This window comes from Mytilus californianus, unplaced genomic scaffold (genome assembly GCF_021869535.1).
Source record: "Mytilus californianus isolate M0D057914Y unplaced genomic scaffold, xbMytCali1.0.p SCAF_97, whole genome shotgun sequence".
NCBI classification, from domain to species: Eukaryota; Metazoa; Mollusca; class Bivalvia; order Mytilida; family Mytilidae; genus Mytilus; species Mytilus californianus.
Window position 1 is genome coordinate 120630 of NW_026262753.1, and position 22190 is coordinate 142819.

Genomic DNA, 22190 nt, shown 5'->3' on the forward strand with positions numbered 1-22190 from the left:
GCAAACCAATTCAAACAAGAAAACTAACGGCCTGATTTATGTACAAAACAATGAACGAAAAAAAAAAATGATATACAGCAAGAAACGACAACCACTGAATTACAGGATCCTTACGTGGGACAGGCACATCTCCTTTCTTGGCCCTCATTCCTATCCAGGTCATTTTATTTTACTTCCAAAAATTGTATGGGGAGGGATCAATATACCGTTATTTAAACGTCAGACCGTACTGGTTACCGGATTTTTGGATACACCAAACCAGGAACTTCATATCTTAGAAACCGGCAAAATATGCACTCAATTTTAGAATTCATTCATACATTTTTGTATTATTCAGAATTGTCAGTCAATGTGTGTACTACAAGGATCACCAGTCCTTCGCCTCTCATTTGATACCTTAATAACTAAAATATATTCTACATAGTTTTATATTTACACCTATCCGTAGGAACTATTTTGTTTTCAAAATGTACTACTTTCTTGTATGTTCTTTTGTCACCGGGTCCGAATTCTGAGTTCTATACGTCATCTTCTTTTATTCATATTCTATGTTTTATGTGTCAAAAAGATGATTCCTATTTACTAAACATTGAAAATATCATCTCATTTTATAGCTGATGTTTATCATTAAAAAGTATATTTCATGGCACCCCCTTTTTCTAAAAGCAATAGCAAAACACAACAATACAAAAAGCATAAGCAAAAGACAACAAAAAATGTTTTCCAGACATAACACGAAACAAAACAAGCTACTTCTTTCAGAGGTTAACATACGATGTAAAGGGTTTGAAACCCTTATATAGTACACAATTTGCAAAATTTACTCAGAGAAGGTATCGACAAAAATCTTGATCGTTTATATACGTATTATATACGTTTGCAAGGTTTTCGCCATTTTTCGTATTTTTTGAAGTTACGATCTGCACGGATTAAAATCAAATAGTTCCAAAAATATTTAAACAACGACTCAATCATAAAATGTGTCTTTATCATGGTTTTAACCGGATAACAAACACAAATTTTGCAAAACTTTGAAATATTTCAGTAATATCATACCTTTTTCATCAAATAATTTTTACATTTAAGTTTGCAATGCAAGATTTGTATTCTAACCCGCAAATTTAGTTAATACAATCTACTTCTGTTGGGAGTTAAGCCCTCGATGGTACTGGGTAAAATCCGTACGTACATTGAGTCGGCCGGATTATATCTTAGGTGCCACTTTTCCCTCTCTCTTGTTGTAATGTTGTAAGGTAAAAGGGGGGTGGTTGAGATTTGAATAAACTAGACTTAAGTTTAACCCTGTAACTTTTCATTTTCCTAAACGTGAGTGTATCCCACACCAGTGAGAAACTTTGTCGTTAGTTGTCGTATGTCATTTCGCAATGCCCCCACCCCCTTATTTTTTTAGAGAATTGCGTGTTAATAGCAGATCTTTGATTGTTTCTGTTGAATTGATACATATATTTCATGGAATCGAGACAATTAAGAGCTAGACAAATTGTGTAAATGGGGTCAACTGTCTATTTGTCGAAGACTATGTATGCAGCAAGATGTTTTTTTTTGTCGTCGGGCTGCTGTTCCATTGACGTATAATCCACATCTGATTCTCCTTCTATTTCACACTTATTTTTCCGTGTACACTACTGGCTGAAAAAAATTAATATAAATATGATAGAAATTATAAAACATAATATTAGAACACCAGTATTTTATTGAAGATTTTACACGTCTCCCTCTAGGTGGCTTGTGGTTATTTCTGTTTGTTTGGTTGCTGTCTCATTGACGTTTACCTCACATCTCCTTTTATTCCTGCATTACTTAATTTTCCGTGTACACTGCTGGCTGACAAAAAAAATATATATAAATCTGATAGCACTTATCAGACAAAATGTAAGGACACTTGTCTTTTGTTGAAAACTACACGTCTCCCTTTATATGTTTTCGGTTGTTTCTATAGTTGGGTTGCTGTCTCATTGACGTTTACCGAACATGAAAAATATATATATCATATAAATCTGATAGCACTGCCAGTTTTGTTTTGTATCAAATATAGAGTGTTGAATATTTGGATTTGAATGTTTTCTATTTAACGTCTAGTAGCAAATATTTCACGCACATTAAAGCCATTATGCCAGTTAATCCAATGACAAAGCTAAGGCACATGTGACGAAAATAAAAACTACAGATTACAAAGCCATACATTAATTGTTATTTAGAAATGGTCTCAACAGTATAATTTATTTCATCGTTTTTGGCTTAGTTTACCAATTGATTATGGTAGTTCGTCTTGTTGCTGTTTGGTAATTGCTGTTGCATGGTGTTTTGTTTACTTTTGAATGATATGCTGTCATACACTCTAATATCAGTTACTGTACTTCAGAGAAGATGCCTAACAGCAACGCCTTAAATAGTATATGAGGACATATCTGAGGGTCTAGATGGGGGTCTTTTAATTCTGTATTTTTTTTTAATATTTTCATGCAGCTATTTTACTCTGTTCTTTATAAATTTAGCCCAATATTCTCTATTCATTTTTATTTCAACACCCCTTCATTCTTTATTCTTTAATTTTTTGCCTATTTTACTCTATTCTTTAATTTTTTAGCCATTTATTCTGCACGATTCGCCCATTATTCTCTATTCTGTAAACCCCATCCAGACCCTCATATCTGTGTGCAATGCAATGCAATGGTTAACATACATAACCTTGTCATACCGTCAAAGAATTTTATGAAACATTGTCGGAAGTTTTTCGTGATTAATTGACATATATATAATAATAAGAAGATGTTGTCTGATTGCCAATGGGACAACTCTCCACCAGAGACTAAGTGACATAGAAGTTAACAACTATAGGTCACCGTACAAGCTTCAACAATGAGCAAACCCCATACCGCATAGTTAGCTATAAGAGGTTTCGAAATGACGAATGCAAACCAATTCAAACGAGAAAACTAACGGCCTGATTTATGTACAAAACAATGAATGAAAAACAAATATGATATACAGCAAGAAACGACAACCACTGAATTACAGGATACTTACGTGGGACAGGCACACCACCTTTTCTTGGCCCTCATTCCTATCCAGGTCATTTTATTTTACTTCCAAAAATTGTATGGGGGCGGGATCTTTATACCGTTTTTTAAACATCAGACCGAACTGGTTACCGGAACTTTGGATACACCAAACCAGGTATTTCATATCTGAACAACAGGCAAAATATGCACTCAATTTTAGAATTACATTCATACATTTTTGTATTATTCAGAATTGTCAGTCAATGTGTGTTCTACAAGGATCACCAGTCATTCGACTTTTATTCGATACCTTAATAACTAAAATATATTCTACATAGTTTTATATTTACACCTATCCGTAGTAACTATTTTGTTTTCAAAATGTATTACTTTCTTGTATGTATCTTGACTCTGACTTTGACTAAAATAGATTTGAACAGTTTCAATCCTGTACGATGAAATTATGTTGTTGTCAATATTATACTGTGATATGAAATGTACATCAACTCAGATTGACGGCATTGCAAAGCACTTATTTTACGTACATAGATCTGCGCTGAAGAAAGTGCCGCGCAAAATTGCTATTTTATTTGCTTACATACTTCACTTTAATGCCGTTGATTATGCAAAACTTCCCCCCTTGCACGTGAAAAGTGGTGTATTTTTGAACTGACCATTTAATAAAGTAAATAACAGCGAATATCATGCTGTTCAATTGTGTGTTGTTGGATTGCTGTTTTATTGAAGTATTAGACCTTGCATCTTCTTTTATTCATATTCTTTGTTTTATGTGTCAAAAAGTTGTTACCTATTTACTAAACATTGCAAATAATATATCATTTTATATATATGATTGTTAATAAAAAAGGTGGTATGAATATAACAAAATAGGATAATTCAACAAAATTCATCATTTTTCACAACCAGTATCATGAAAAAAAAAATCTTATTTTATATTGAGCATATCAAAATATAGACTACATTTTGGTAAAGTATGAAGAAATTCTATTATTGTTCGTGTATTCTCCCATATCACCTTATATATAATTAATGCATAAGACCAAAAAGAAACAGTATGGCCGACTCGACTGTGGACGAACTTGGAGTATGGCCGAAGCGACCTGAGGACGAACTGGTAGAGTGGCCAAAACGTCTCGACAGCATACACACTTCATGTGTAATGATATTAATAAGAAAATATATGATTTCTATTCTGCAATCGCTATACTGCGTTGATGCGATTTTATGTTGAAGAAAATCAGATCTCTGAGGATACAATATGGCTACTGTCCTCTTTTGTAACAAAACGTTATGTATAATGGATTCCAAAAACTTTCAGAAGGTAGTGAATATATCGCTGCGCACGCAAAAAATCGATATCATTCATTTACATTAAGTAATGGTTGTAAGCTTTGTCAATATAGATAAACAAAATATTTGAAATAGTCTGACAAAAGTATTATTTTCTGGTTACATTTCCTCAACATTTCTTTCATTTGCTCCTATATCATTGCAAGACCCAACAACAACAAAAAGCATCAAACGAAACCAAAACTTTTAAAGTTCTAGAATAGTGGGGGAAAAGACAACAGGGATTTGCTAAAAGAGAAAATCGAGGGAGAAGGGACCATGTCATCCACCTTCTTTTTAAAATTCAAACTAGCCATTTCTATACATTTAAGGAATGACTATAATATTTTTTCTGTCTATTCTAAATAACATAAAAAATGTGTGGTGCACACTGAATAACCCGCGTATTACAGTCATACCTTATAATTTAATTATGAATTCCATTTTTAAGGAGTAAATCGCGAAAAAACGATGATGACGTCACGGTCACATGACAAAATTATGTCTATGAGCTGATAGACATAAAACTTTCAGCCAATCAGAAGACGTGTTACATCCAAAATTAAATTATATAAAAATAAATTGTAATATTTCCCACGGGTTTCTTTAAATAAATGTACATATATATTTAATTTAGATTAATATTCAAATTACGCTATAATCATCGTTTTTCCTATGTGCATATATTGATTTTCCTTATCAGGAACGCTCAAACCGGAAAATTTGAAAGTCAAGAATGACTGTGCGGTATGGGCTTTGCTCATTGTTGAAGGCCGTACAGTTACCTATAGTTGTTGATCTCTGTGTCATTTGGTCTCTTGTGGAGAGTTGTCTCATTGACAAGCATACCATATCTTCTTTTTTATATCAAATAATTCTTTGTCTTTAAATAAGCTTTCGATTTTCAAATATTTTTGCCTTGAGCATCACTGAAGAGACATTGATTGGCGAAATGTGAATCTGGTGCAGAAAAAATGGCACCGTTTATGTTATTGACTGATTTAAAGATGTATGGGCACTATTAAACCAGTTTTACTAATTCTTAGACAGTAATTGATGCAATGGAGAAGCTACTAAAACATTCATTAGGAAAATAAGTAAGCAGGTATGATATTTATTTACTTCTTGCAAGAATTGTGAAATAAAGCAATGATTTGTTTTCTGATTAGTATCACCATGAATCAAACAAAGGTACTTTGCAAATAATGTCATGAATGTACAATGTATGCATCAACCGCCATACAATTTCACTATTCAAAGACAGATACTACATTTAATGTCAGAGTGGCACAAATGAACACCCGAATAGTATGGTTTGAATGTTCTTGTTGTGAGATTGACATTTTATATTGATTGACCAGTATATGATGACGACCGAAACAAATGATGATACTATCAGTTTTTCTTTGTGAGATAGATAAGTTCTTCAGTGACGAATGTTACGGTTACAAACATAGCCATAAATAAGACCAGGCTCCAGCATATTTAATTAATTGGGAAACGTTAACTTGTCATGTCAGTTAATTATCAATAAGCCGAACATATTCTAAGAGTGTAGGTCTAATAAAAATTTGAAATGAAGTGAAAATAATGTTTCATTAAGTATACCAGTAATTGTTTACACAAACTTTCAACTGATTTGCTTGCTACGTCTTTTTTTACTCATATGATAACATATGTTTGATTACTTTTATCAATTATAGTTAAGGAGCTGCTGGGGCACTGAGTTTACAACTGTCCGCATTGAACCACTTGCATTTTCCATATCTCTCTCTACAGATTGCATTTTTCGAGTAGCAATGAAAAGTCGTATCTGGAATCTTGCAGTAAGTAGATTGTGTGCTGAAATCCTGCCAAGAAAAAAACATACATATGTTATACATTTTAGTGCAGGCTTTTTACGGCATACGGCATAAATACTACTAGACCGCAATCATATTGTCAAACACAGTCTAGAACATGAAGGTAATTAATTTTAGTATGAGATGGTCATTTTGACATCATCAGAATAGTCGGAACAATAAATAATCTAGTCTTGTTAAATCTTGCAGTCGATTTTCAGACTTATTCACTTGGTTAAATTAAGTACTATTAATAAAATTGAGAATGAACATGGGGAATATGTCAAAGAGACAACAACCCGACTAAAGAACAAACAACAGACGAAGGCCACCAATGGGTCTTCAACGCAGAGAACAAATCCCGCACCCAGAGGTGGTCCTCAGCTGGCCCCTCAATAAAATCGTGTACTAGTTCAGTGGAAATGGACGTCACACTAAACTCCAAAACATATAAATGAACTAAAACTAAAAAACATACAAGAATAACAAAGGGAAGAGGCTTTTTTTTGGTAAATGTATTTCTATTTGTATGCATCTGTTAAGTTAAGCCTGTTTCAACTGATTCGTATAAATTGTTCTAATGTTGTACTGTAACGCCACTATCCCAGGTTAGGGGAGGGTTGAGAGCCGTTAACATGATTAATTCATTTGTTGTCGTTTGTGGCTGTGTTACATATTTGTTTTTCGTTCATTTTTTTTATATAAAGTAGTCTGATAGTTATCCCGTTTGAATTGTTTTACATTTGTCATTTCGGGGCCTTAGCTGACTAGCAGACTATGTAGTATGGGATTTATTCATTGTTGAAGGCCGTACGGTGATATAAAGTAGTTAGATTCTATCTCATTTGATCGCTTGTGAAGAGTTGTCTCATCGGCAATTACACCTCATTTTTTTTTTTAAATATGATCGAAATGTCTGATTAGTACTGAGTTGAAGTCTGAAAATTGACTGAAAGACGGAAAATGACTGTATAAGCTGTTGTTGTCTTTTAACATCTTTAAGAGCTGTTCAGATCAACATAACGGTTTCGGATCAAAATTGTGTTACACCTGAAAGGGTAAGGATATGGATGGGGTCTTCTTTTAAACATTTTTGTATCCATTTCTGTGTTTATTTTTATGAATTTCTCTATATTCTCTATAATTTAGCAGCCAACTATGTTATCTTGTATGTATAAGTAAAGATCGTTTGTGATTTCTGGGATTACTCTTGAAAAAAATTAGAAAAGATAAAAAGCTAATATTGATGTATGCAATTACACGACGAAAAAAATCACTGCACAGAAAAATCTTCAGATGCAAAAGCGAGACAAGAAATATAAAAGGGTATTTTAACTCATTAAACGAAGACTAATGCATCTCCATAGTAAAATTAATCACAACGAAAAGACAAAAGATGCCTACAAAACACAGCAAAAACAACAAAACACGGAGCAACCCGAACGTCAATTAAAATTGGGGGTAATCTCAGGTGCTCTGTAAAGGCATTATGGACGACTTATCAGCTGCATGTTTGAGATACATCAGATGCAACTGCAATATTTAGAGAATGTGTAATGTAACTTTCATCACTGTTAGATATATCATGGAGGTTTTTGAGAACATATGGAGGAAGCCAGAGTGCCCGGAAAATTCCACTTATCTTCTGTAACATGTGCCAAAAAGCTTACAATCTTAATCAATTTAGATCTTAGAAGTCAATTTGCCACTAGTTGCACGTTGAACTGGATAATTAAATTTAAATCTTATACTTACCGTGCATTTACGATCACAGTTTCGTTTATATGTGTTCATTCCAGTCCCTAACAAGTAGTCCCGAACCAACGGCATTGTCGCAAGGTCTTTGACATTATAGGCAATATTTGAAGAAAGGCTTCGTAATCCATCGGTGTCAGTTTTAAATCCTAATTAAAATATGTGATAGAATCAACGGCTGAATGCTACTGAACAAACAGGTTACATTTAAAAGTGCATAGTCGCTTTATTACCAATTGTAAATGGGATATGAATAAAATTTAAGTAGCAAAATACCGAACTCCAAATAAAATTCAAAACGGAGTTCGTTATTAAATAGCTTAAAAGGTAAACATATTTAAAGATTTACGAAACAAAACAAATCTGTCCACACTGCTTTTAAAGATCTAGTTTCAATTTTGAAGTCGATATGACGTGAACACTTTCTTGAGATGATTTTTTAACTGACGTTATAGAAAGTAGAGAACAATTACATTTATTTATACAATTCAAGTCGTATGCAATTAATATAACTGCATTTGAATCATGTCGTGGTAACCTCGATTTTGACAGAGTCGAACGTGACTATTGATTCACGTTTACCTTAAAAAACATCACACTAGATTAAAATATTAAAAATGGCTCAAGTTCTCTTTACCATAACTTTGATACATCCCTAATTTTGTTCATAAGGGTTCTTGAAGCGTTTGTTATTTGTACTGTATATAATTTCCCCTGCATTTGTTGGTGGTTTCTTTTTATTGTGTTAAAATCATCCTGTCTTTATTTTTGGTGTATATTAAAAGTAGATCTAATACAGTGTTGTCCTTCCGGAAAGATCCTTTTGCTGTATTATCTAAGACATGTCAGATTACCTGATAAGACATATTCTTCTCCAATTGTCAGGCTAATGAAACAGAGGCCACCATTCCCCGAAGTTTCAACTATAATCTCTTTGCCTTCCTTGATCTGGGCAGGTCCCTGTAATATTAAATACTCTTGAATGGTAATACCTTATAACCATATGTAGTAATGTATAGAACAACTTAAAGGTATACGTTCATGACAACGTAATGAAATACACCATAATACAAATTACATAAAGACATCGTGAGGACGTTCTATTTTTTCCTCAACACTAGTAAAATGTCTATCCACAACGTGAAGTCTGAATCATTTTGAAAGTAAACAAGATGTAAATAAATCGCAAACTTTTGAAAGGAGTAGGCTCGGTGAGTATCATATTTTAAATTATTGTATTACATATTTTCAAATCGTTAATTAGGTCTTTCCACTTTTCTGTGGAAAGACCTATTGGTTTTCTTCTGATTATTATTAGGTCTTTCCACTTTTCCGTAAAAGACCTATTGATTTTGTTCTGATTATTATTATAATTATTAGGTCTTTCCACTTTTCGGTGGAAAGACCTATTGTATTTGTTCTGATTATTATTATTATTATTATTATTATTTTTTTTTTTCTTCCGCCTAATTTTGTTCTCGCGTAAAATTTTTGTTTCGCAAGATGTCGCTTAGATATTTCTTATATAGTATCATACAGTTTATGCGCTTTTTATTTTCACCCATTCTAAGCCGAACAATTTTCTTTGTAGGAGTTATCTCCCTGAACACTGTTTTCCTTGTGACTGCATCTCCTCCGTAACCGTAAAAGAAAGCGACAAATTTATTTTACCAAATGGCTCGCTATATCCTCAGGATTTGTTGTCCAATTTTGACGGAAGCGATACGAAGACTCCATATGAGAGTTATTTCCCCTAATGCATTTGAAATAAGTGATATGCATTTGTAACTGGTAAACCATAAGTGATAGAGACCTAGGGTCTGTTGATTTGAGGTCCTTGGTCCTAAAGAATAGAAAACTAGGTCAAGGTCAAAGGTCAAGGTCATGTTGTGATTTTTTACATTAGGTTCATATCGCTTCTTCCTAGAAAGAGTTATAGATATCGACAAAACAATTTAACCAAAAAGTTTGTCGCGACACGTGTTTACTAGAAATTTTTTGTCGAAATGGTACGCGTCATTTTATTGCAGGGTTAATGTCCTTCTTATGTACAAATTTCTTTCTGAAATAGAAATCCATCCCTGCAAAAATCTGCTCCAATTCATGTATTTTCTGAAATTAATCGATGAGGCACGTGCGGTCCGCTTGATTGCGAAATTAAAATCAATGTATTACTGAAATCCTACACTCAAATTTCTAAACATGCATTAAAATACAAATCTGTGCTCCCGTAAACATGTTTACGTAATATGTATGCATGATCCGACATCAATGACCTGTACAAAATAAAAACAATAGTTATCGTGTTTCTTTGATCAATACACATGTGCTCTGTTCAACGGTCTCCCCTGAAAAGAAATTAATATTCTAACTCCAGACATATATATTCGAGGGTCACGTGACTTCACAACACCATCTCGCGCGCGGACCTAAATTTAGAATAAAACATTGCATATCCAAATGAGGGAAAATAAAACTTCCAAGACTTCACAACACCATCTCGCGCGCTGACCTAAATTTAGAATAAAACATTGCATATCCAAATGAGGGAAAATAAAACTTCCAAGACTTCACAACACCATCTCGCGCGCGGACCTAAATTTAGAATAAACATTGCATATCCAAATGAGGGAAAATAAAACGTCCAAGACTTCACAACACCATCTCGCGCGCGGACCTAAATTTAGAATAAAACATTGCATATCCAAATGAGGGAAAATAAAACTTCCAAGATAAAATTTACTCCGTTTTCCTACAAATTCAATCAAAATGCATACACAACAAATAGATGACAAATGGAAGGCCGAGGTAACATAGAAACTAGAGAAAATTTATAAACATATGATGCTAGGATCAATTTTTATGAGGACATCTCAGGCGTCCGTTTGGCTGTGCGGGATGTCTAAGTACGCAGTCACGTTCGGTCAGAATATAGGCGTTATTTAAGTTAGCTGCGTCGCACAGAGAAAGTGCCATGCAATCAATCAACCAATCAATCGATCAATCGACCGACCGACCAACCAACCAACCAACCAACCAAGCAAAAAACCAATTAATCATGTTTCGGAGGGGAAAGACCGTTTAACAATTGTTTTTAAAACAATTGATTTATATTTTTTTTTTTTTTTCTTCCGCCTAAATTTTTTCTTGCGTAGTATTGTTGTTTTATAAGATGTCGCTTAGATATTTGGTATATGATATCGAACAGTTTATACGCTTTTGAAACTGACAACCGCTTAACCGAATACTTTACGTTGTAAGAGTTATCTCCCCAAACACTGTTTTTCTTGTGGCCACTACTCCTTCGCAACCATACAAGATTACGACAAATTTATTTTACCAAATTGCTCGCTATATCTTCAGGATGTTGAGTTTGGTTCTCACCGAAGCGTTCCGGAGACTCCATATAAGAGTTATTTCCCCTTATGCATTTGATATAAGTAATATGCATTTCTAACTGGTAAACCATAAGTGATAGAGACCTAGGGTCTTTTGATTTGAGGTCCTTTAAAAAAAAAAAGAAAATTTGGTCAAGGTCAAAGGTCAAGGTCATATTCTAAATTTTGATTTTGGCTTATTTTCACTTATTTTCAAAAACCGTATAACATATCGACAATATATTATCACTAAATTGTTAGTTTCGACATGTCGTAACACATACATTTTGGTTTTAAGGGTGCGCTAACATTAAATTAGAGTTTTCTCCCCTCTTGTATTTAAAAATACGCGTATGGTGATATGACTCATTAATCATATATTATTAAAACCTAGGGTCTTTTGATTTGAAGTCCTTGGTTTATGACCTTGAAATTGAGCTCAAGGTCATAGGTAAATTTGACGTTCTAGATTTTGACCTTTGCTTTTACCTCATATGTATACATGATAAAGCCATGGGACTTTTTGCATTAGTTTGCAAGCCATTTGACCTTTGAAAATCAAACCGGAAGTGACCTTGTGTAAACCGGAAGTAGCTATTGTTTGTAGTTCTTTAATATAAAAGTATATAGAACCATATATTTTTGGATTGGAATCAGTGTCAAGTAAACATTCAAATTATACCGGAAGTAACATTTTTCAAACCGGAAGTCACAAATTATCTCCCTTATTTAAAAAAAATGTATAGAAACCATATATTTTTGGAATCAGCGTACAAAAAGCTATCATTTGAAGTTGGAAATGACATTTTAAACCAAATTTTAATATTTTCATATCAAAATAGATCTTTATGGGTGGAAAGACCTTCAATTGTTCTCTGAACAATTGGTTTTTAATTATTATTTTTTTTCTTCCGCCTAATTTTTATTCTTGCGTAGTTTTGTTGTTTCATAAGATGTCGCTTAGATATTTGGAATATGATATCGTATAGTTTATACGCTTTTGAAACTGACAACCGCGTAGCCAAATACCTTACGTTGTAAGAGTTATCTCCCCAAACGCTGTTTTTCTTGTGGCCACTACTCCTTCGCAACCGTAAAAGATTACGACAAATTTATTTTACCAAATTGCTCGTTACATCTTTAGGATTAGGATTTTTATTTTGATCGAAGCTATCCGGAGACTCCATATGAGAGTAATCCCCACTTATGTATTTGATATAAGTGATATGCGTTTTCTAACTGGTAAACCATAAGTGATATTGGCCTAGGGTCTTTGGATTTGAGGTCCTTGGTTCAAAAAAAAAGAAAATTAGGTCAAAGTCAAAGGTCAAGGTTCTATTCTAAATTTTGATTTTGGCTTATTCTCACTTCTTTTCAAAAACCGTATAAGATATCGACAACATATTATTACTAAATTGTTAGTTGCGACATGTCGTAAAACCTACATTTTGGTTTAAAGGGTGCGCTAACATTAAATAAGAGTTTTCTCCCCTATTGTATTTAAAAATACGCGTATGGTGATATAACTCATTAACCATATATAATTAAGAACTAGGGTCTTTTGATTTGAGGTCCTTGGTTAATGACCTTGAAATTGATCTCAAGGTCATAGGTAAATTTGACGTTCTAGATGTTGACCTTTGCTTTTACCTCATATGTATACATGATAAAGCCATGGGACTTTTTGCATTAGGTTGCAAGCCATTTGACCTTGAAAAATCCAACCGGAAGTAGCTATTTTTTATACTTATTTAATATAAAAGTATATAGAACCATATATTTTTGAAATCAGTGTCAAGTAAACATTCAAATTATACCGGAAGTAACATTTTTCAAACCGGAAGTGACAAATTATCTCCCTTATTTAAAAAAAATGTATAGAAACCATATATTTTTGGAATCAGCGTACAATTAGCTATCAATTGACACTGGAAATGACATTTTAAACCAAATTTTAATATTTTCATATCAAAAAAGATCTTTATGGGTGAAAGACCTTCAATTGTTCTCTGAACAATTGGTTTTTAATTAATATTAAAGATCATAATCGAAATTATTTTTCACAAAAAGTTTTCAACAATAACAATTCTTATAAAAAAATACCATAAATGATCGATAAATGAAGAAGAAATACTTGGCCGTTATAGAACTTTAAGCATTGAGAGCATTTTTCCAAAAGTATTCACAATAACGTTAATACCATTTGATACCAATCAATGACATGGCGGTGGCTTTAGTTTATGGTAATAACGTCTATTTCTCTGATTTGTGTGTTATTTTCACTTTTCTTGATCGGTGTGAGCAAAAATATTTCTCCTCACTAGTGAAATATCTGTTCTCGGCAAATGGTTGGTCGAAATTTAATTTTGACGTCAAATTTTTTTTTCCTTTCTTCTGAATTTCCTATTTTGACGTCTAGAAAAAGGCGACCTGATGACGTCACATATAATGAACACAACTTTCAACTTGCAAATCTTTGAAAAGGAAGGATAACAATCATTAAAGAAAAAGCTTCTACCACTATAACTCGTGTATTACGATATTTCTCCACTCTCAACAGTAATTCTAAATATTTAAAAAGCTCGGCAAGCCTCTCGCTTTAAATCAAAATTTAACTGTCTCGAGTGGAGAAACATCGTATCACACTTATTGCAGTGTTTGAATCTATATATAACACATAGACCATTGTTTCAAGAAACAGAATAAATATTATAAGTTGATGATTAGACATGCAAGAAAGTGAATTAAAACTATTTTTGTTTAATTTTTCTTATGAATTGTTGACATTCACAAGCCGACATATGAGCCTAGGAAAAATACAGCCAAGCCTCCACAAACTAAATACTCAAGTCAGAGAAGTAAATTATTATACTAAACATGGTGACAAAATCTTTATGTCGATGCATGCGCTCTATGGATCTAGTCTTTAAAAATCAATAAAAGTTTACCTGTTTCGATACATTTTCGAGAAAAATTATAAATCTTTTAATGCTAAATTTTAACAAAACAAAATTTATTATGTTTGACTACACTGTATGTACTACATGTATAAGCTATACAAAATATTGTTGACGGATTGTCAGATTTATGTGTTTTTTTTTTGCTTGGATTTTTAAAACAGTAGTTGTCTGTGATGCATGTTAACACAGTTTTGACTACAAGATTTCTATTATTGTCACATTAACCGATCATGTCTGTTCGGGTTGTTTACCAAATTGTGTGCCTATAACGGAATTTTAAACAACTGTCAGACACGAGGGATGTTTATATAGCCGTAAAACCAGGTTAAACCCACCACTTTTCTCTGCAATTTTGATTGTTAATTTTTGGGGGTATATTTTTCCATGCCTTCTATTTCTTATGGTAAAAATGTGAAAGACTGAATCGTTATTTCTTTTCGTTTTTATGCTTAATTTATCTTTTTTTTTGTTGAATATTGATAAAAGATCCTAATCCAAATTACTGTACAAACTGTTCGTTGGAAACTAAAGAATCAACAAATAATTAAAAGATAATTCGCCGTTAGAGAATATAAAGCATTACCATAATATTTCAAAAGGCGTTCATCAAAACACTTTGAACAATTGATAACCAACCGATGATATGACCTTGGTTTCATTCTTTGTGTACTAATACAAAAATAACACATAATCTGTCCGATTCTGAATTGGCAAGTAATACCCAAATCTTTTAAATATATTCTTATAAAAAAGAAGATGTGGTATGATTGCCAATGAGACAACTCTCCACAAGCTATTTTACCTTCAATTTCTTGATGATATGTATACTATATTTATACACAGCGAAGTTATCATTAACATCTCCAGGTGGTCCATTTATCTTGGTGACACTTTTCACCGTCCCATGTATCACTGAACAAATAAACATTGTATTTATATAATAATATATGCAAACACAGTTGTACGATTGAAAGGGAATAGTTACATGTAAACGCTACTTCATTTTATTTTTTACTTTAATAAAAGATAACAGTGCCAAATGTTATTTCCATTTTAAAGAATGCTTAATGGAACATTCTGATCAATTCTATTGTATATCTTAGTATAAATAAGTATATATATTGTAAAATTCTTTCATATATACAACGATTTTGTTTGGAAATTTTGGCTCCACCTTGTTTTTCGTTGGTTCATTATTGAATGACTTTTACGTCTTTTGGTCTCTGGTGGCGAGTTTTCCCATTGGAATTCATCCAACATCTTCTTACTTTTATATTAAGAAGCTACGGTCAGTTTTATATAAAATCGTGGTGTCAATAGGTTAGAAAAACAATAATTGAATTACGATATCAATAATAATAATAATCATTAATTATAATAAAGATAATAATGATAATAATAATAATGATAATAATAATAATAATAATAATATTAAAACAAATAATAATGATAATAAAAATAATATTAATAATAATTATTATTATTATTATATTAATCAAAGTAATAATTATCTAATAATAAGGATATTTGAATATGGTTGGAAATCACACAGTCAGTAACAACAAACTTATCTTTTTTGTGGCTCTTAATAGTCATGATAATTACCTGTATTCCTTGTTGGTATTACCTAGGTATGTTTTCTATGTGATTTAGACTTTGAATAAAACAGCATATTGACCTTGAGAAAAGGATATTCAACGCGCTTAAAAACGTTGGCCTCGGTGAATATCAGATATTCAAATGCCAATAAAATCCCATATTTTCCTCAGCAAACAAAAATAATTGTTTACGAGTACAACATGTTCAAGTACTAAAAAAACAACAGCAAAATGTCCTTTCTGAATAATCGAAAGACGAACAGCAGCTAGACACACTATTCAGCACATGAAATAACAAAGTAACAACCAACTTTGCAAATACAGTAAATACTTATTTCTGACTTGTCAAACTGTGAATGTAAACAAACTATGTATTAAATATTTATATGAATTTGAATAATTAAAAACCTTTAGTAGATAAAAAACAACAAAGCAATAACTACAACAACTGTAATAGCAATATTATGTACAACAACAAAAAAGTACGATGCACATTGTTTTAAATGTGTTTGAATGTACCAGATGGCAAAACAAATTAGATGAATTATACGGATGACAACTCTGGCTAAAATTTGAACATAAACGAGTTAACACACTAGTAAAGCCTAATGTACGACGAATGAAATACTATACTGACTTTCTCTTTATCAATGCATGATGTATGTAGCAGTTCCAAAATTTACAGATAATTTGATAAACAAATCAATATTTATATGAAAATGATATAATCTACTTACCAAAATAACTGTGACAAAATTTAACTTGTGGATGATCGAGGGACGGAGAGCAACCAGATACACTACTCAAGACATAAAATGAAAAAAGCAACAGTCCACTCGACAAAAACTGTAAATACGACATTATTAATTGTCTAACTGTTTATGAAATATGTCTATACGTTGAAATAACTACTTATGACAGATATAGTGTAGAAATTAATTGTTTAGAGGTCACAAACAACATGACATAATGTGATCAAACTGCAAACAGGATCTACAATAAATTATGGAACACCAGTCCTCATACAAATTAAACACCTGGTGTTATGTAACAAACATTTTCACAAACAAAAACCACCTTGAAAGATGTTATTGCAAAATTAATGTGGGGCATGAACGAAAACACTTACACAGATCACCTTTATATTTGTTGAATATAAACAATAGAATAGAAAAAAAACATGCTAAAAAAAAAAACATATTCCGTTACTGTTTTATTTCATGCACATTTCTCTTAAAGAAAATTAATTTTTCCAGTACACCCATTGTGATAGACAATTGAAATCAGCTACCATATATTCACAACAAAATTTAGACCTTTCTTACTAATCACGTAAAGAATTATTGATCATATTACGATTATCATTAATATAGTTATTAGGTCTTTTTTACTTTCCGCGAAAAGACATTTTAAAGGTTTTTGATAATCATATGTTTTATCTTCTTCCGTACCTTTTGTTTTACAACGACAGACTGAAAACAAGAACTAACACTAAGTGGAAATAAAATTCAAGAAGTCGTCCTTTTAGTCATATTAGTTCAAACTCAATGTAAATCATGATATCATTATAAAATTCAAGCCGTGGATTATCTATACACTAGATCTCTCTTCCATGCACCTCTGTTTCTTGAATCTACGTCGTATTTTACTCAAGGCCTTCACAGCAGCTTTATTTTTCTTGCTTTCACCTATTTTAACTTCCAAAAATCTATGTATTTATTCTGAAACTAATATAAATTATCTTCCTTGAGAAAATCTAACAAGGAATTTTATAATTCTACTAACCGTTACGAAAGCAAAAAATCTTTTACCATCAAATGTACATGAAGCCCTGTCCTCAGCCATGAGGATATTGTTCATCCGTGGTTGTCGTTTGATGGTGTGGTTCACAGATTTCTGGATTTTTATATATATTTAAATTTATATTTATATCGTGTTGCTTAGTCTTTAGTTTTCTATGTTGTGTCTTGTGTACTATTATTTGTCTGTTTGTCTTTTTTATTTTTTAGCCATGGCGTTGTCGGTTTGTTTTCGATCTATGAGTTTGACTGTCCCTCTGGTATCTTTTGCCCCTCTTTTAGACTGTCGGTTTTCATGTTTGAATAGATTTACAGTAGTATGTTTTGGGCCCTTCATAGCTGGCTATTTGGTGTGTGCTAAAGCTCTGTGTTAAAGGCCGTATTTTGACCCATAATATTGTTATATTTTATACATTGTAAGTAGAATGGGAAGTTGTCTCATTGGCACTCATACCATTTCTTTTCTATAATGAAGCCCTGTGCACTTAAGCCTGGGAACCGTATTTCTATATATATGTTCCTGCTTAAGCCAAATACAAATATGTGTGTTCTTAAAACAAATGTCAATCAAAAGATAGGTCAGTTGATCAAAAATGTTTCACGCTGTGAATTTATTGATGCATGATATGAGCTGTACTATTATTTGTCTGTTTGTCTTTTTATTTTTGGCCATGGCGTTGTCAATTTGTTTTCGATCTATGAGTGTGACTGTCCCTCTGGTATCTTTCGTCCCTCTTTTGAGATTGCATGTGCATGTATTGATTTTGATTTTTAACCATTTTCCGTACAGATTTTGTCTATGTTTGGGTACCCGGACCCTTTATTTTCAAAACCCTGGATCTGCATCTGGAATTTCCTGTCCTCTTGTGGGCTGCATCTTTCTGTGGAACTCTTTGAAATTGAGGAGAAATAAAATTAAAATATTCGTTTTTGCACCTGAATGAAGAAAGAACAAAAAAAAGTATGTCCGAATATATAAAATATTTAGCCACCTACTTCGAAATAAAGAAAAAACACAGTTATTAACTGATATATTGCACAATCGTCTCTAGCCTTTTCGCCACATTCGATCATCTGCTTATTTGTCTCGAGTCTATAAAGTTTATACCACATCTTCTTATATCAATTATATATGGGGTTTTTGGTTGTTTTTTTTTGTTTTTTTATAAAGATAATTCCCTATTTTGTTCCAAACGAATATTTTTTAAGTTATATTAGATAGAAACTTTTTATAATAACTAGTATAGAGCCCTTATAATAGACATTTGGAGAAATCGTTACAATATAGGAAACTTTTTATATATTAAAGACTTGACCTCCAACTTACACTATATGTTGTCTTTAGTATTTGTATAAACACATTTTACAATAGTCTAGTGTATCCCAAACACTGTCTGATCGACGAAAATGTCTGACAAAAAATCATTTGGTCACACAAAAATTGTTAGATTTGTTAGTTGAAAATATAGTAGAAAAGATTAAATTTCTTTTCAGTCAATGGGGGAAGGAGGGGGGGATGCGGGTTATAATTTGTTTCTCAGTCATATTTTTTTTTTCGCGCAAAGCGTAATTATTTTATTTAGATTTTCAAAGCTATCAATCATTTTTTTTGTTCAAATTTAAACTCTATATGGTATGGGGAAAATCTGTAGTCAGAATATTTTTTTTTGTCATCTGCTTGACCAGAGTTTTTTTCATATGATTTGCATGATTTGAACACCTCACTTATTTAAAACATGTCTGATCTGCCCCTAAAATGGTTACAGAAATCATTATTTCCTTCTTTCTTAAGAAACATTTCATTTGACTGCACTCTACTTATGATTTTGAGCATTTGAATATGATATATGGTAACAGTATGTGCAATGAACCTTTTTGTATTCAAGCCAAAAGCTACATTAATGCAAGTACACCTAAACTTTCTTTTTCAGTTTTCTTAGTTAACTTGTTTGTTTTTAAGTGAATCCTTGTTATTGAGCATTGCAAGATAATCATGCGCTTACAAAACCATGTTTTACAACACAAATACAGTGTTTGTTCCTAGACTTTAAAAAAAATGGTTTGACTGAGTTGGTGGTTAGTAAAAGTGAAGGGTGGGGCTATGATATATAGATTAAAAGGGCATTATACATTATGTATGACAAAATGTATAGATTAAAAGGAAATTTCAAAAATTAATAGGATGGGAGCACCGCTTGCATTAATCTTGTAGGTAAAATACATTTCATTTTATGAACAAAAATATTGTCCACCATATCATTAATGTTTTTTTTTCTTTTCTTTGAAAGGTACACACCAACTGTTGATTAATATATTGGAAAACCAGCTAGAGATTCTCCGACGAATAAAGACAATTCAATGGATTTCTTTTCAGAAAGGAAAAAGGAGACTTAGCGCTGTTGAAAAAATAGGAGTCGTGCAACAAAGAAGGTAAAATTGCAGAGGTTATGAAGCCTTCATTATGTCCTCTGATTAGGAAAAATGTCCAGGATGGCTTTATAACGCATCAACCATCCTTGCAGTCCACTCAAGTCCAAGAAAATAAAATGAAGTTGGACAATACATATAAAACTATTTGTTCAAAGGCCAGTTCAATGCTTCTTCAAAACAGGACAGTCGGTGGAAAAAGTCAAAAGGATGTACTTGATTTAGCTGGACATAGCCAAAGGATTGTTTAAAGAGCCACAACATGATCACATTAATACGCAATAACAGTACAGAAATCTAATTTTTGTTTAGAATATTTATAGGAGTTTTAGCAATATTTCAACTACAATGTACTTAATTATGTTTTATGTTTAACGATTCTTTACTGATATTTAAGAATCTCATTTCATACTCCCATCATTATAGACTAAAGTGCATGAAGAAAAGGTTAGCTGTTCACAAGTGACGAGTCATGTAGCGTATAGTAAATTGGTTAACGTTTTTGTCTTACAGTAACTAATATTATAAAGCATTAAAAAATTCAGGAACCAAGTTTTAATTGGTAGCCTTTCAATTGGATCCAATGTGAAAACTGAACTTTAGACCATTTTGGATTTCTGTTTGTTTTGTGCTTTTGAATGCCATATTCAAGATCATCCCTTTGCGACCATATAGGACTCGGATTACCCCCTGCCTGACACATACTTGCAGAAATATTTATGGTTTGCAAAACACAAGAAACTTGATTACATTTTAAGAGAAAAAAATATGCTGTTAGATTATCATTAAGTCACAATGTTTCCTCTGAAAGACAACTGACAAAATAGTAAAGATTATTATCTTTCAATCATCCATTCTTCTTTAGCCATGGAGTTGTTTGTTTATTTTCGAAATATTAGTTTGAATTTCCGTCTGGTATCTTTCGCCCTTCTTTTAGAAAAAAACATTCAACTGCTTTGCTTGTTATGGTTTAATTTTATAGTAACGCCAGTCAGATTACGTGAATCAATCATAGTTGAGGAGCTGACGGGGTATTGCGTTTACAACTATCCGCATTGTACCACTTGCATTTACCTTATCTCTCTCTACAGATTGCATTTTCTGAGTAGCAAAAAAAGGGAGTTGAAGCCGTATCTGGAATCTTGCAGTAAGTAGATTGTGTACTTATATCCTGAAAACAAAAACATAACTTATGTTAGATACGGCTCTTTCCATGTCAGACGACATAAATGCAACAAGCCGTTAATTATATGAGAAAACGCAACCTAGTAAATGTAAATGATTTTCAGTATGGAACGGTCATTAGGCATCATTTAGACATTCTTAACACTAAATAATTTAGGCATGTTAAGTCTTGCAATCAAATTTCAGTTTTAACAACTGATGAAAATTCAGAACTATTAAGACAATTCGCGTGCAGTCAAATCGACTGTTCAATAGTGTTCAGTCAATTCGGTATACTTTTGATATGTACATGTAACGAAAACCTACTGAAAACATTTAAGATAGACTGACAATATCTTAATTGATTGCAATCGAAATTTCTAAACACTATTGAATTAAACACAGTGGATAAGTCCAAAAGTTGAAAAGGAAAGACTGAAAAATTAATGTATAACGTATTGCATTCTTTTAAGAGCTGTTCAGATCAAGATAACCGCTAATTATTTCAAAAAATTATGAGTTAAGGATGTTCGCTTGTCATGTTTTGGATTTTTTGTCAGATCTTCTGAATCCTCTGGTTTATCCATTTGAAAACCTTAAAAAAAGTTGCCCACTGACCCCCATTTTTCTTTTTATAAATCTTTGACATTTATAATTATAAGCCGCCTGTAAAAGCCTTATAAAATCTTAATTGATTTTAATAGATTTTGAGAACTTAAACTTGTCAATGATAAAGCTATGGAAAATCAAGAGATAATATTTTCCCGCCAAAATTTCAATGACTAAAATCTCAAAAACAAGCACATTGACCTATATATTTTTTTCGCTCTATTGGTTCCTTTAATAATCCCCTATTAGTATATACTAGTGTTATGAAAAGTTTATTATTTTGAAAC

General features: G+C 32.2%; 1 protein-coding gene across 1 annotated transcript; it reads right to left on the bottom strand.

Annotated features, from left to right (window-relative positions):
* Positions 1 to 5950: 5950 nt before the first annotated feature.
* LOC127717278 (uncharacterized) lies at positions 5951 to 16815 on the bottom strand. Its single transcript, XM_052223055.1, has 5 exons — positions 16642 to 16815; positions 15109 to 15218; positions 8824 to 8929; positions 7970 to 8118; positions 5951 to 6223 (listed from the first exon to the last, which is right to left on the bottom strand). The coding sequence occupies exons 1-5, from the start codon at positions 16763 to 16765 to the stop codon at positions 6077 to 6079; spliced, it is 636 nt and encodes a 211-aa protein (XP_052079015.1). The 5' UTR covers positions 16766 to 16815; the 3' UTR covers positions 5951 to 6076.
* Between the last annotated feature and the right edge of the window lie 5375 nt (positions 16816 to 22190).

What these genes read in the sequence shown, in the direction of transcription:
- LOC127717278 (XM_052223055.1), bottom strand. Translation starts at nt 16,765, where the DNA reads ATGTCGTATTTACAGTTTTTGTCGAGTGGACTGTTGCTTTTTTCATTT. An exon ending in ATATCATCAAGAAATTGAAG is followed by an intron (nt 8,930 to 15,108) that starts GTAAAATAGCTT and finishes TTAATATTACAG; the next exon opens with GGACCTGCCCAGATCAAGGA. An exon ending in ACTGTGATCGTAAATGCACG is followed by an intron (nt 6,224 to 7,969) that starts GTAAGTATAAGA and finishes TTTTCTTGGCAG; the next exon opens with GATTTCAGCACACAATCTAC.